The sequence below is a fragment of the Entelurus aequoreus genome, linkage group LG12 (genome assembly GCF_033978785.1).
Source record: "Entelurus aequoreus isolate RoL-2023_Sb linkage group LG12, RoL_Eaeq_v1.1, whole genome shotgun sequence".
Taxonomy (NCBI): Eukaryota; Metazoa; Chordata; class Actinopteri; order Syngnathiformes; family Syngnathidae; genus Entelurus; species Entelurus aequoreus.
Window position 1 is genome coordinate 21,527,365 of NC_084742.1, and position 16,574 is coordinate 21,543,938.

The 16,574-nt window shown below is 40.2% G+C and overlaps 1 protein-coding gene across 2 annotated transcripts in view; it reads left to right on the top strand.

The window, feature by feature from the left end:
• The window catches only part of LOC133661755 (adhesion G protein-coupled receptor L3-like), a 219,437-nt gene that overhangs the window by 71,239 nt on the left and 131,624 nt on the right, over window positions 1-16,574 (top strand). Inside the window, exons 3-4 of one of the 2 annotated variants that reach the window (XM_062065205.1) lie at window positions 5,584-5,598; window positions 7,028-7,828. In XM_062065205.1, the coding sequence (XP_061921189.1) occupies window positions 5,584-5,598; window positions 7,028-7,828 (816 nt within the window). Of the gene's footprint in view, window positions 1-5,583; window positions 5,599-7,017; window positions 7,829-16,574 lie in introns of both variants that reach the window. The other variant, XM_062065206.1, reaches the window with a different exon arrangement.

A 16,574-nucleotide genomic window follows, 5' to 3' on the forward strand; every position in this document is an offset into this window, starting at 1 on the left:
GGCGTTCAGTCGCTAAACATGACGGTACAATCACCTGCCAGCTTATTTCGGAGCATTTTCACCCGTTACTGGTTCAGTGCAGCCTTCTAATTACATTTGAAAAACAAATTTCCTTGTTAATATTCGCTTCTTTTTGCTTATTTCCCCACATTACAGACTGTTCTCGCTGATACAGCAGACTTTTCAGTACCGGTAATACTGTATTCTTGTTTTGGTGCAGTCTTTTTAAAAATACTAAATTGTCGTTTCACCCCTCTACTTCACTTTTGCATCTTTTCTCATTTTAGGAGAGCTTATTTTCTTATTTGCAGGCTTTTAATGCATTTACAAAATACAAGAATGGTCTTTTTCCTTGTTGATATCACTTTTGCTTCTCTCCTAGTTGTTCCTGGTTTCCTTGTTGTTGCACCTTTGTCCTTGTTGGAACTACTTTCCTCGTTTAAGGGGAACTCAATACGGAGCTGATAGAATGTTGCTATGAATTTGCTTGTCATTTCAGACTTTTGAATGCGTTTTTAGAAATGTAGTCTTTTCCTTTGTCTGCTGCACTTTTGCTTCTTTTCTTGTTTTGGTTCGAGCTGTATCTCGATCTGGCTAACATGATGACAGTTCTGTGAAGTAGTTTTAATCAATCAATCAATCAAAGATTATTTTTATATAACCTAAAATCACGAGTGTCTCAAAGGCAAGGCAAGGCAACTTTATTTGTATAGCACTTTTCATACACCAGGCAGACTCAAAGTGCTTCACAGACAACAAAGTGAAATGAAAGAAATAAAAGCAAAATTAAAAATGCAGACAATGAAAATAAAAACAGTGCGGACGTTAAAAGTTAAAAGATTAAAAGATTTAGCTGAAAGCTAAGGTGAATATAAAAGTTTTCAGCCTAGTTTTAAAAGTAGTCAGAGTTGAGCTGCACAAGCCACAACGACATCCTCTGCTCAAAAAACTCCACCCAATGGGATTACAATGAGAAACCTTGGAGGGGACAGCAGATGTGGGGACCCACCACCTGGGCGACCGGTGCAATAAACTTAGAGTGGATATAGATCATAGTGTGAGAGTCCAGTCCATAGTGGGGCCAGCCGGAGATCGTCTTGAGTGGAGACAAGTCAGCAGCGCAGAGACGTCCTCAACTGATGCACAGACGAGTGGTCCATCCCGGGTCCCGACTTCGAACAGCTAGCGGAACATCTGCGGTCACCTAGTTTAGTGCAGCCTTTCAAAAAAGACACGTTTCCTCCTGTGTCTCATTTTAGATTATTTCCTGTATTACTTAATTTTCAGTTTTTTGTTTAGTTAATTGTTTTTAATATAAAAAAAAAAACCTATATTTTTTCTTTGCCCATGTCTACTGATCTTGTTATTCTCTTTTTCCTTGTTTTTACTTAATTTTGTTGAGGACTCCTGTTTAAGTGGATATTGTGGTATTTGCAACATAACATGTTTAGTGTAGCTTTTTAAATGGATTTTAAAGCAGGGAATTGTCTTCTTTTGTTTCAATGAACGCATTTCCCTGTTTTTTGACTTGCCTTTTGTATGCACTTAATATATTTTCCCTTGTCCGGTGTTTTTTCTTCTTGCATTGTTCTTTTTCATTACCTTGTTTGTGATTCATTCTTCTCGTTAGAACTCCGAGCGCAATTGTTGTAGCACAATTTGCAACATTATTTTGCTTAGTGCAGATTTTTAAAAACAAATATTTGTCCTTTTCTACTTCACTTTTGCATCTTTCTTTGTTTTTCCTCATTTTGGCTTTTTACCTACATTTGTGAAATCTGCAGCTATTTTTTACGTTCAATTTGCTCTACATTTTAGACAGGGACTAAAGGTTATTTTGATTCCAGTATGTTTTGGTTTCATTTCACTCTCCTCGCTTCAATGTCCCGCTGTTATTCGGCACAGCGTGAGCGCTCTGGACTGGGGCAATCGCCAAGTCCTTGTGCCTGTCCGTCCCTTCAAAAAAGCCCCCTGTGTTGTCAAGGTTATACGATAGCGCCGTCGTAGCACAAGCGACAAGAACAAAGCGAGTACTGTCGAGAAATGTAGCGACGAGGAAAATGACGGGACAAAGGAGGATCCAGCGAGACTATGTCCTCCCCCGTCCTTAGGCACATGCTATTCAAAGCCCCCGTAATTTGTGTCATTAATTAAAAAGCTGATGGGACGGTGTTAAGGGGGTGGGGGGGAATATGGCCGCAGCTCCTTCATGAATCTCTATTAGCCGCCTAATGACACCATTCTGATACCTCTCTCCACCATTAACGTGAAATTGGGAAGCGTTAATTATTCAAGTGGAAATCCATACAGCTGTTAGCGGCTGTATGCTAAGTAGGAAATAGACATAATAAGATTGATCAATGCATCAAGATTCAAGGGTTTAGCTGCTTTGTTGTTGATATATTTTTGCTTTTTAAGTCTTAAGATAATTAATCCAAAACACCAATGTTTTTAGACAATGGGTCCTTTTCTGCTTCACTGTGCCCTATCTTCTGTTATGATCCGTTGCCCGGATCATGTTTGGTTCCGTTAGTTTGACTACCTCAGTTCTGTTTTCAGCACCCCTGGGTTTGTGTTTAGTTGCCATGACTCCTGCCTCTGATTAGTGTTCGGGACGCTCACCTGCTCCTGGGCACTAATCATAGAGCAACTTATTCCTGTTTTTCGCCACAATTTGTCTGGCTTCCTTGTTTGCACTACGCAACAGTTAACGACGTCTATATTTTTGACTCTTGATTCCTGTTTGTATGCTAAGCTTCCATGCTAGCCTCTTCCTTAGCTTTGCCTCCCGTGCTATCGGCACGCTTGTTTTGTTTTTCTGCATTTCCTGCGTGATTTTTGCAAACAAATCATTGTCTCACCTGCACGTTGCCCCCGGAGTTTCCTGCTGTATCTTGGGAGAACGATCCACGCAGTAAAATGCGACCCCGTCGTTACATTTTCATGGGTTATACTTGTATAGCGCTTGTCTACCTTTAAGGTGCTTTGACACCATTTCCACATTCACCCATTCACACGCATTCGCACAATGATGGCGGGAGCTGCTATGCAAGGCCCTAACCACGATCCATCAGGAGCAAGGGTGACGTGTCTTGCTCAAGGACACAACGGACATGACTAGGATGGTTGAAGATGCCCAAAATGTTATTGTATGGTCAGTAATGGCAACGGATACCGGAAAGTTTGGGATTTTTAAAGCATAAAATAACTTGTCAAAAACTATTGTCCTTGTGTCTTACTGCATATGGTCTTTTATGCTTCACTTTTGTGTATTTCCCCATTCAAAGAGTAGTTCTGTACTGTGATTCCAATATGGGAAATGTTATGACCGGTTTGATGTTTTCATCTTAAAGGGGCCCTATCATGCTCATTTTGGCCAACTTGCTCACATTGCAGCATTGGTCTGATCAAGCTCTCCACTCCCGCCACACGCCCCTTTCAGCCGTTGTTGTGCTAAAAGTTTCCAGCAAAAAGTTATGAAAATTTGGATATTGGATATAATTGGATGAATATTGGGAATCCAGCGTCAAATTGTGCTTAGTTCAAGAAACAGCTGTCCGTTAAGTAGCAAGAGCAGAGCATTTTTTAACACTCCCGAAAATTAAAGTCTTAGTGTAACATTGCTGCCGGCTTTGATACATAATTTCTTCAACCAAAGAAAACGCGACAAACCGTACCAAATATGTACAGTACTAAGTGGCCGTTGACTTCTGCTGGGCACCTGGCAAGTTGCCATACATGCACTCCCTGAAGTTGTGATGTGAGAAAAAGTTCTTGTGGAAATTTGTGAAGATCCTATGGACTTCAAAACATGCAGTGTTTCCCAAATAGAGGTGAGTTGTCATGTGGGTCGTGGGAAAAAGGAGATATTTTATTTTTTTGTGTCTACACTCTAGTGTTCTTGTTAGAACAATACACAAGCCTCCAGCTGGGTGGCAGCAGTGCTCAATCTAATCAACAAGTTTCCTGTTCTACCCAGTAGAAGTCGTAAGTACACAGGAACACATGTGTACAGAGCTAACGGAGGTGCAGAGATGGACTTTGTGACAGGAACAAAGAAAAAAAGGGTCGTCATCAGCAGCAAATAAAAAAACAAGTGGCGATAAACAGAATATAAATACCTGGAAGTAGGAAGTAGCATACATAGCCTTTGGATTCATCGTAACTACAGCATGTAATATAAAACATAAATATATAATGTAACTCAGTGTGTTGTACAGATAAATAAGTATTATCATGTTGATTGGCAACACTAAATTGGCCCTAGTGTGTGAATGTGAGTGTGAATGTTGTCTGTCTATGTGTGTTGGCCCTGCGATGAGGTGGCGACTTGTCCAGGGTGTACCCCGCCTTCCGCCCGATTGTAGCTGAGATAGGCTCCAGCGCCCCCCGCAACTCCGAAGGGAATAAGCGGTAGAAAATGGATGGATGGATGGATGTTTTCTACAGTAAATTCAGGGGGTTGTAAGAAAAATCCTATCCCCTTTGGGCTGTTATAAGCACTGCCCTAATGTATGCTACTTCCTCAGAGGAAGAACAAATGTACAGTCAAATATTTTAAACATATATCGGTACATAAATATGAAGAGTTGGACATGTAGGATAGGGTCCATTTATTAATTTGGCAAAAAAGTCAACTACTTCAATTAATAATCAATCAATTTTTATTTATATTGCACTTTTCATGCACAGGCAAGTTGCAACACAAGGTGCTTTAAACCAGTAAAAATAAAAAGAGAGATAATACACATGCACGCAAAGCACTATTGACAAAGCATTAAAAAAAATAGCATGGCACCAAGTGAGGTGTCCACACTGGAGAATAACAATATAAAGCAAATTTTAAAATATTTGTAAACACACTATATACATAATGAGTTATCCATCCATCCATCTATCCATCCATTTTCTACCGCTTGTCCCTTCCGGTGTTAATAAATACAAAATAAATGAATAAAATATTACAAAATAGTGAGAATAATAGTAGAAATAATAGCAATAAATAACATAAAAAATTCTAGAAGTACAATTAAAAACTTAAGAGTTCAACTTGATCAGTAAAAAGCCTGATTAAGTTAGTGTCCGATTGCAATTCTTATTGGCAGATTGCCATGCCCATGTCAACTGTTTTATGATATTGATCAATATATTCTCGTCTGTGGAGCAGTTCTGTTATGTGATAATGATATGAGGTAAAGTTAGGACATATTTGGTGTTCATCTTAAGGTATTTAGTCAAAACATCAACTATATTGCACCTTGTCTTTTTCGGCTTTGGTGTATTTCCTGGTCTGAGCAGTAATTGTGATTCAACTATGGGAGCGTTTTACTATATGTCTAAAATTTTAATCTGGAGCTCTATGTATATTGTGATTCCAACTAATGCTGTATTTCCTTGACTATTTGATTCTTACATGGGAAAGGTTCATTACGTGTTTGCTTCAAAAAATTGTTCAAGAACATACATTTTTGGAATACTTGTTTGTGGATGTAAGTGTTGCAGATTCTTTTGTATTTTGATTATTGATTTTAATGTATTAATCTGTCTTTTTCCTCTCTTTCTTCCCATCATGCTTCAAAACAGAAGTGGAGCAAAAAGGTAACTAAATGCCAATAATTGTCTTTATTATTATTATTATTATTATTATTATTATTACCACTATTATTATTATTACTATCATTAGTGGTAGTAGTAGTAGTATGAATACCATTCAATGTAAATATTTTGACATGAATAGAGTAAATCTCCCTTGGATGTTTTTTTTGTTTTTGTTTTTTTACCCTTTTTGCTTCTCCGAGCTGAGCCTTATCAGCCGCATACCATTAAAGCTCACACTATATAGGCTGATCAATAGCTTGTCCAATAAGCTGTCAGCATATTTTGATTATAGCTCTAACATGATGATGGCTATAACCTTCAGGGTCTTGCTAATCAATACAAAGGAGAGATCATAGCGGCAATATTCATACCTTATCAGCTTATTCACACGCTGTTAAAGTGACTGAGTTCTGACAATAAAACGGTGTTTTTTAAGGACACAAACAACATTCCCACGAATGGCTTAGTTGCATTTCACCTTTTGTCTTCTGAAAAAGACCAAGCATTAAATGTCACAGATGTACTTCAGCTATGGGCTATTATTGATTGGCTGTGCACTGCATTGTGTGTTGGAAAAATACCCATAACAATTAAGTCTGTCCAAAAGAATTACAAAAATATAAACTATAATTAATAATAATAATATTTACTTTAGTATCCTTTGAAATGTATTCGTAAAATATTCATATATATATTTCAGATTTTCCTAAATAAAAACAAATATTTTGATGTAGACCATATGGTAATTTTGATAATTAATTTAATGTACTTACCTATTTCATATGAACTATTTACGTTATGTTTTTATCTCCTCTTGAACGTAGAACTGTTTACGACGAATACTTCTGACGAACACTGTACGGCAAATACAATGGATTTGAGGAAAGTGTGCAGTTTAAAGATTTAAATATGTCGAAAAATAGCAGGTTCTCTGCTTTACTTTTTACTTTCATCATCAGAATATAATGAAAATGTGTTTAGCTTTTTATTAGCTGTAGAAAATAAAGAATAGCGAAAACCGTAAAATATAATCCATAAAAATATATTATTGTATTCTGACTATAGCATTTTTACATTTACAGCATACGTTTAGGACATTGTTAGTATTCTGAGTGGAGCGTCCCTTTAAAAAAGACACATTTTACAAGTTCGTCAAGGTCCCTCAGTACACATCCCCCAATGCAGCCTCCAGTGGAACTACCGCTGAGCAAATGTGTCAATGGGGACAGCATTTGTCTTTCTCCTGCAGGGTATACAAACATATTTAGAGATTACACACATTTTTCTGCTTTTTAACCTCTTGACGGATCTGCAGCTAAAGTAAACTGTCATCACGTCAAGCCTGGCTGTTCCCAAATATAAAAAGCTTATAAGCCGCTACCTGCCAATGTAACTCCGTTTTTGTTTTTCCTCTATTTTGGCTCCTCAGTATTCCTGTGCCCAGGGCTTCTGCGCAGGGTCTACCAGAGCGAACACCTCTTTGAATCGGACCACCAGTCTGGGGCGTGGTGCAAAGACCCTCTTCAAGCCTCCGATAAGATCTACTACATGCCATGGACGCCCTACCGCACGGATACATTGACCGAGTACTCCTCTAAGGAGGACTTCATTGCCGGAAGGCCGACGACGACATATAAACTCCCACATCGCGTCGACGGCACTGGCTTCGTGGTGTACGACGGCGCGCTCTTCTTCAACAAGGAGCGCACACGCAACATTGTGAAGTTCGACCTGCGGACTCGCATCAAGAGCGGCGAGGCCATCATCGCCAACGCCAACTACCACGACACGTCGCCATATCGCTGGGGGGGGAAGTCGGACATTGACCTGGCCGTGGACGAGAACGGCCTGTGGGTGATCTACGCCACCGAGCAGAACAACGGGCGCATCGTCATCAGCCAGCTCAACCCGTACACGCTGCGGGTGGAGGGCACCTGGGACACGGCGTATGATAAGCGCTCGGCGTCCAATGCCTTCATGATTTGCGGGATCCTGTATGTGGTGAAGTCGGTGTATGAGGATGACGACAACGAAGCCACGGGGAACAAGATTGACTACATCTACAACACGGAGCTCAGTAAAGATGGCTTCCTGGATATCCCCTTCCCCAACTCCTATCAGTACATCGCAGCCGTGGATTACAATCCAAGAGACAATCTGCTCTACGTTTGGAACAATTACCACGTTGTGAAGTACTCGTTGGATTTTGGCGTACTGGACAACCGACTCGGTAAGTTTTCATCTTCTTACATACCTTACTGCATGTTTCCGGGTCGGGATACAAGGAGGAGAATCCTTTTAGGACGTTTTGAGTTGCTATCATGGTCCTAACTAAACAGGCCAACTATACAATACTCCCAAAGTTGTAGGAACTCAGAACTGGGCTTTGCTGTGGGTACTCCGGGTAGTCCAGGTACTCTGTGTTGTCTGGCCATACCCGTCAGCATTTGCATTTTAAAATACTAAAATAAATATCCCAGAAAAATGGGTAAAATAAGGGATTTTATTTTCCATCCATCTTCTACCGCAGGGGTGGCTTGAACCTATGGTTGTCTGTGTCGGCCCTACGGTGAGGTGGCAGCTTGTCCAGGGTGCAACCTGCATTCAGCCCAAATGCAGCTGGGATTAAGATAAAAAAAAGATATACATGCCCTAAAGAGGCCTTGAACTCATGTTCCTCCTAATACATAACAGTGCTTCCAACTACTGGGCTATCCACTCTGACACAAACATATTCCAGTCAGCAGGTCTAATTAGGCTTCCTTGTGTGAAAACCTGTTATATTGCGGCACCAAAGGGAGTTCACACATTGCCGGTTTGGATGGCAGTTCATGACGTTTCCCAAACCCCGTCCCAACGATAGCGGAAAGCCTTGTGCAACATGTTTTGAATACAGCCCCAATGCAGATTGGCGCGATGGTACCACAGAAAGGCATCATACCTAAAAGGCGGTGTAGTCCTCCACCTTGTACTCCGTATCAACCACATTACCTCCATGTAGCTCTGTGATGATGCCTCCATGTTTAACTACCTCCGCATAATTACCAGGTTTACATCGTGAAGGTCCGGGAGCAAAATGTGATTGGCTGATTATGGCGGCGTGAACATGGAATTATCACGGATCTAGTGGCGCAAATACTAAGACTGCCGTTAATTACACGGTGAAAGGAGCTTTGAACATGGCCCATTTTAAACTGCCAAGACTTCCACAATTATTTTTTTTTTATGTTTAATTTTTTTGTCGGGTGCCCGTGATTCTCACTGTTCATGGTAGATAAGCGTCGGTTGACCAGGTTTTGTCTTCGTTATTAATACGGTCTTTGGCAAAAACAGGTAAGAGTCTGTTGTGCTGGCAACAAGTCCTGGGAACCAATCCAGGGTGTATCCGGATCGTGGTGGTTGTCAGAAGGATGCTTGTGCCACTTTGCAGTCAGGAAGTTCTTAGTTTGAATCTCAGGTTCAGTGGTGTTTGTATCTTCCCACGACTTGCATGGATTTATTCCAGGGATTCCAGATAGGCCATTTCTCTAAAGACGAGTACCGGTGACTGTACAGCTGAGTAGGCTCCTGTGGCACCCATCCTTCCTTTGATCTACAATCACTATCAGTCAAAAGTTTTAGAACATCTCATTTATAGCAATAAGTAAGTATTTCCAAGCCTTTCAAGGATTTATCATCAAATCAAATGAAACTTTATTTATATAGCACTATTCATGTACAGGTACGTGGCAGACAACGTGCTGTACAAAACAAAACAAAACAGAAAAATAACAATAGAAGAAGAGAAGAGAACACACACACACACACACACACACACACACACACACACACACACGCACACACACACACACACACACACACATGCAAACTCTCACACAAACAGCCCTATTGATTTGGGGGCGTGGTTAATAGGGGAGGAGTATATTTACAGCTAGAATTCACCAAGTCAAGTATTTCATATATATATATATATATGTATATATATATATATATATATATATATATATATATATATATATATATATATATATATATATATATATATATATATATATATATATATATATATATATAAATAAAAGAAATACTTGAATTTCAGTGTTCATTTATTTGCACATATACACACACATAACAGTCATCTATTCATTGTTTTACTTGAAAGTGCAATGCTTTGCAGCCAGAAGCACAGCCTTATATACTACATACATACTAATGAAATGTAATGAAAACACAGTTGTTCTACTAACTGTACTGTGCTTGCTGCTTACTTACTAAAAAAAACAACAACACTTACCTTTCACTATTTGAGTAGCCTTTGTTCTGCCATTTGCGTACTGGCGAGCAATCTCTGAATCCGGGAACATATCCTTCACGGATTTATTGAAAACATCCGCAAATGAGAACGGGATGTTGTTTCCAGCTATCAGCATAGCCATCTTTGTCTCGGCATAATTTACACCCTCGGGTCTCCATTTAGCGAGGTGGCCCATAATACTGGGCTGTGCTGCGCTGCCGCCGCTTTGTGCTTCGCTGACCGTTCATGAGTGAGTATATCCGTTCGGCCACCGTGTTCAATGGAGAAGTCTGTTCTACAAAATTTACAGGCAGCATACCCCTTCCCCTTCGAACTGTCCTGGATAAACTGAAATTCTTGTTTCCATTCGTTTTGGAGATTACAAGCGTATTTCTTCATCTTACTCGTCGTCGGCATCGCCATGGCTGTATCTTCCTCGTTCTTCTGCTTCGTCTCCTTGTTGTGTGCGCAGTTGTGCACTCTCTAAAAGCCGTAGATTTTATAACGTGATTGGGCAGGTACGCTGTTTATATCGTGGGAAAGCGGACGTGAAAACAGGCTGTCCTCACTCAGGTCCGCATGGAGCTGGAGGGGGCGTGGCCTCCAGCTCCGGCTGAAAATCGGGAGATTTTCGGATTGAATATTTGTCCTGGGAGGTTTTCAGGAGAGGCGCTGAATTTCGGGATTCTCCCGGAAAATTCGGGAGGGTTGGCAAGAATGGTTATTACATCAATAAGTTAATAAAAAGGTAAGATTGAGAGAATATTAGTAAAAATATTAATGATTAAGATAGAAAAAAAATTACAAAAATAATAAAAAAGCAGATGATTAGTTAAACGCCCAATTAAAAGGTGTGTGTTTAGCCTTTTTTTTTAAATTTTATTTCAACGCTCTCCGCAGTCCTGAGGCTCTCTGGCAGGCTGTTCCACAGGTGGGGGTCATAGTGGCTAAATGACGCCTCACCTTGGGTCTTTGTCCTGGTATTTGGTAAAGCTAAATGGCCAGTGCCAGAGGACCTCAGGATCCGCGAGGGTTTAGTTCAGTTCATTTCATTTATTAATTTCATTCATAAAAAATCAAACAAAGGAATAAAATAAAAATAAATCAATCGACATAACATTGAAGTAAAATATGAATGAAAAGGTTGATACGGTAAACACAGGTCAGATAGATAAGAAAGCGTGAGGCCATTTAGACATTTAAAAACGAATAATCAAACTTTAAAATGGACCCTGAAGCGAGCAAGTACATTTCACACTTATCTTACTGTGTTATTTTAGTTGAAATTAAGCATTTTTTTTCAAATGTTGAATAATCTATGATTAAAATTATCATATGATAAAACAAATTAGTGTGTATAACTGCACTGAGTTTGCACAATTTGTCTTGGCCACTGTCCAGTGTTACAAAATCTGTAAATCTGTATGTATATCACATACTTATCTTGCTTTAACTTATCTTGCTTTGTGTGCTAGCTTGAAAAATGACAAATCTGGTCTTTTGGGTTGTCAACTTGTGCAATTATTAGCTGAACACTGTGCTAAGGACATCCAATAAAGTGCACCGTACGTGTGTCTTGCTTATTAAATTGTCGGGCGAGCTCACCCCTGGGGTCTTCTCCAAAAATAGTGGTAGGATAAGCGGCCTTGCTCCTTCTTTACCGACTTTTATAGTTACAGTAATTCAGTACTTTATGAGTAATTCTGAAATATTAGCTTCAGACTACATACTGCTGCTGCTCTTAACATATGCCAGTCTGTGCACTGAAAGCAGTCATAGAGCACAGAGGCTGCATCACTGGGCCACACACTTACATCATTCATCCATCCATCCATTTTCTACCGCTTGTCCCTTTCGGGGTCGCGGGGGGGGGGTGCTGGAGCCTATCTCAGCTGCACATTTACACTCTGCACAGAATACAGACGTGGTCAGAAAGGCTGAGCTGGGGGCGGTGGAGGGCTCTGTATGTTCGTGTTAGGAATGCCCCATGTGTAGGAATGGTGACATGCTGATGGAATCTAGGCAGGGTGTCCGTCGGTTGTACGTGGTTAAAGTCGCCTGCAACCACATCAATACCTCCAGGTGCTTCGTTTGCAGAGAGTTAAAGGTGTCATGTCGCTCTTGCAGCACGGCACTATCAGGAACATTGGCACCCACCAGGCTGTACGGGAGGCAGATAGTGTGAATTTGAGAGGTACTGAAAATGTAACCACACTTTTTACATCCTTTGCTGTGAATGTTGTTGTTGTAAACTTAGCGACAGTAAGGTCACAGATCATTTGGAGAGTTACAGTTGACTTTTAATTTCTAAATTATAAATGACATTTTTGTCACAGCTCTTTTACTGAAGTTGAAAGTCAACACATCAATTGCATGCTGATTGATTGATGTTTTATTCTATTGTGGTGATGTATACTGTAGTGTTGTCCCGACACCAATATTTTGGTACCGGTACCAAAATGTATTTCAATACTTTTCGGTACTTTTCGATACTTTTCTAAATAAAGGGGACCACAAAAAATGTCATTATTGGCTTTATTTTAACAAAAAATCGTACGGCACATTAAACATATGTTTCTTATTGCAAGTTTGTCCTTAAATGAAATCGTGAACATACAAGACAACTTGTATTTTATTAGTGAGTAAGCAAGCAAAGGCTCCTAATTAGTCTGCTGACATATGCAGTAACATATTGTGTCAGTTTCCATTCTATTATTTTGACAAAATTATTAAGGACAAGTGGTAGAAAATGAATTTTTAATCTACTTGTTCATTTACTGTTAATATCTGCTTACTTTCTCTTTTAACTTGTTCTATATACACTTCTGTTAAAATGTAATAATCATTTATTCTTCTGTTGTTTGGATGCTTTACATTAGTTTTGGATGATACCACAAATTTGGGTATCAATCCCGATACCAAGTACTTACAGGATCATACATTGGTCATATTCAAAGACCTCATGTGTCCAGGGACATATTTCCTGAGTTTATAAACATAGATTTTATAAATACGAAAGAAGATGTTGTGATGCCAAAAATTACCGACGTAATCATAGTAGTATCGACTAGATACGCTACAGTACTTGGTATCATTACAGTGGATGTTAGGTGTAGACCTATTAATGGCGTTTGTTTACATTTTGATGCCAGTGAGCTATGGCTTGTAGTGAAACATGTTTAGCTATTCTTCGTCCTGCAGGGCTGATACTTGTAAGAAACTGACTTTATTTGTCGCCATGGAGGCGAGGATTAGTGATTTAGAAGTAGCTAAAACACTGCCGAATGGGGCTGGAGTTTAGTCGCTAGCAAGTTAGCCATGTCTTAAAGCACATCTTCTTGGGGGAATTTCAGTGTTATAACTTCACCTTTATCGTTAGTATTCAGGCCAAAATGCGTCCGTTCTCCCCTTTCTGTCTACACATTGTCTGTTTGAAAGTACTCCGTGATTGTGCGCTGCCGAACATGCTCCTCTGCTCGTAAACCAGCAATGTCACGACGTGACGACGACGGAGGGGACGGGGGGTGTGGGACCGGTACTTTTTAGAGGCGGTATAGTACCGAATATGATTAATTAGTATCGCGGTACTATACCAATACCGGTGTACCGTACAACCCTAGTATACTGTAAAGAAAAAATCATAAAGGAAATGTATTCCCAATTTAATTTGAAGTACCAGTGAAATGTTTGGATGCAGTTATAGTACAAATTGCCATAAATGAGGTGTTGTAACACTTTCAACCGGTAGTGTAAGTATGAAGCACAACGCAATACTTTCTGGCACCCTTCCTTTAAGGGACAGACTCCAATGAGTCCTGCCTTCAAGTTGGAGTCGGACACATAGACAAAAAATATTTGTATTGTCCCACAATGCATTACAACCTGCCACTATAATTAATTCATTTATTTTGCGGCCTGCCGCTAACAGTGGATGGTTAGTCGGGGGGGGAGGGGTGCAGAGGTTTGGTAAACACACAGACAGCCCTGTAATCTAATTTGTTGCGCTTAATAAGCGGGAGCTTGTGTGTGTTTTTCTTTTATTGGATATGAGTTGTTGTGCAAAATCGGCTGCCCTCCAGACGAAGCAGCATGAATACAGATAGTAAAATCTTTGTTAGTGGACAGATGGAGCACACAAATACATATACTGTAGAGTGATTGATTTTAAAGACAGCTTGGGAATGTGTGAATAAATGAAAAACACTGTGCAGTAATAAAGCATTTGTGCGATTGCGGTTAGAAAGGTGACGACATTGAAGCTTGGACTGGTGAGTCGGCGCTTCAAGTTTTTCTGCATTTTTTTTTGTTGATAATCTCGGCAAAATGGTTTGAATCCGTAGAGCACTCAAGACAAATTAGTATGTCTTGTTTGCGCTGTTATCTTAGCTGAGGGTTTGTCGAAGTACTCACAGAAGATTGCTCTCTTAAAAGGAACCTAGAATTTACTAGACAATAATATACAGTATCAATCAATCAATCAAAGTTTATTTATATAGCTCTCAATCACATGTCTCAAAGGGCTGCTCAAGCCACAACGACATCCTCGGCTCAGATCCCACATCAGGGCAAGAAAAAAACTCAACCCAATGGGATACAATGAGAAACTTCAGAGGGGACCGCATATGTGGGGGCCCCCACCCCTTGGGCGAGCGGTGCAATGGATGACGAGTGGATCTAGTTAATAGTGTGAGAGTGCAGTCCATAGTGGGGCCAGCAGGGGATCATCTTAAGTGGAGACAAGTCAGCAGCGCAGAGACGTCCCCAACTGATGCACAGATGAGTGGTCCACTCCGGGTCCCGACTTTGAACAGCTAGCGGGGTCATCTGTGGTCATCTATTAACCTCTCCACGCAGGAGAGGGGGGCAGAGCAGAAAAGAGACGGCAGATCAACTGGTCTAAAAGGGGGGGTCTATTTAAAGGCTAGTACAGTAAATAAGACAGGAGTTCAGAACATTCAGATGTAGTGGATTATTGGCCAAACTTGCCAACCCTCCCGTTTTTAGCGGGAGAATCCCGGTATTCAGCGCCTCTCCCGACAACCTCCCGGCAGAGATTTTCTCCCGACAAACTCCCGGTATTCAGCCGGAGCTGGAGGCCACGCCCCCTCCAGCTCAATGCAGACCTGAGACTGAGTGGGGACAGCCTGTTCTCACATCCGCTTTCCCACAATATAAACAGCTTGCCTGCCCAATGACGTCATAGCATCTAGGGCTTTTAGAGAGTAGAGTGCACAACTGCGCACACAACAAGGAGACAAAGCAGAAGAACGAGGAAGTTACAGACATGGCGACGCCGTCGACGAGCAAGATTAAGAAATACGCTTGCAAGTTCCAAAACAAATGGAAACAAGAATTTCAGTTCATCCAGGACAGTTCGAAGGGGAAGGTGTATGTTGCCTGTAAATTTTGTAGAACAGACTTCTCCATTGAACACGGTGGCCGAAATGATATACTCATCATGAACGGAGAAGTTAAACAGGACAATACTGCCATCTAATGGATAGCCACCGGAACACTGAAATTAAAGTATTATTTTTTTTCTATGTAAATAAAATATATATATATATATATATATATATATATATATATATATATATATATATATATATATATATATATATATATATATATATATATATATATATATATATAGCTAGAATTCACTGAAAGTCAAGTATTTCATACATATATATATATATATATATATATATATATATATATATATATGAAATACTCGAGTTGGTGAATTATAGCTGTAAATAACCACGGCCCCCCCCTACCCCCGACCAAGCCCCCCCTACCCCCCACCTCCCGATATTGGAGGTCTCAAGGTTGGCAAGTATGTTATTGGCTAATATGGTAGAAGAAAAAGAAGTAGGCTGCAGCAAAAATGTAATGAAGCAAAATGACTTTTATGCACCATAAAGTAACTTTAGCGGAGTCGTTGTAAAAAAAACAAAAAAACGTATCTTGTTATTTTGTCTCCACTATGATAGCTGTTCCTGCTGTTTATTGGCCAAGTGTATTATTTCTACAGAAGCCAGTGATATTTAGATACTGTTTTTTTCCTAATCTGCTGAGATCCATAAAAGAAACATAAATCGCAGTGCAGCACATTTTAGGTTTATACATCACGTTTATTTGCAACCAGTGTAGAGCTATTCAACTAAAGATTCTCTTTGGGACACAAGCGCTTGGCTGTTTTTAAGAACCTGCTCCAAGTCAAAGATGCTCTAGTACAGGGGTCCCCAAACTATGGGCCTCGGCCGCCAGCGTTTGTAATCCGGTCCAAGGCAGGTCCCCTAATTGAGGTTTTACTGACATCTTCTTTATCATGGATGTTGACACCCGAGCCTAGCATTATTGTTGGTCACTGACCATAAGCATCACAATAAATTGTGGTGCATAGAAGCATTATATAGGTACAATTCAGGCAGCCTTTCCCACCCATGGTCTGGTTAATCAAAATCCAACACAGAAAGTTAGTACATGTGATACAAAACACACAACTTGCCCACTGAACGATGTGGACATTATAAAAAAATCCCTAAACACCACACAAAATTCCAAATTACACCCATTTAAAAATGGCCATTCAATTCACGGGCAACAGCTCTGGTGGACATTCCTGCAGTCAGCATGCCAACTGCACGCTCCCTCAAAACTCTGTGGCATCGTGCTA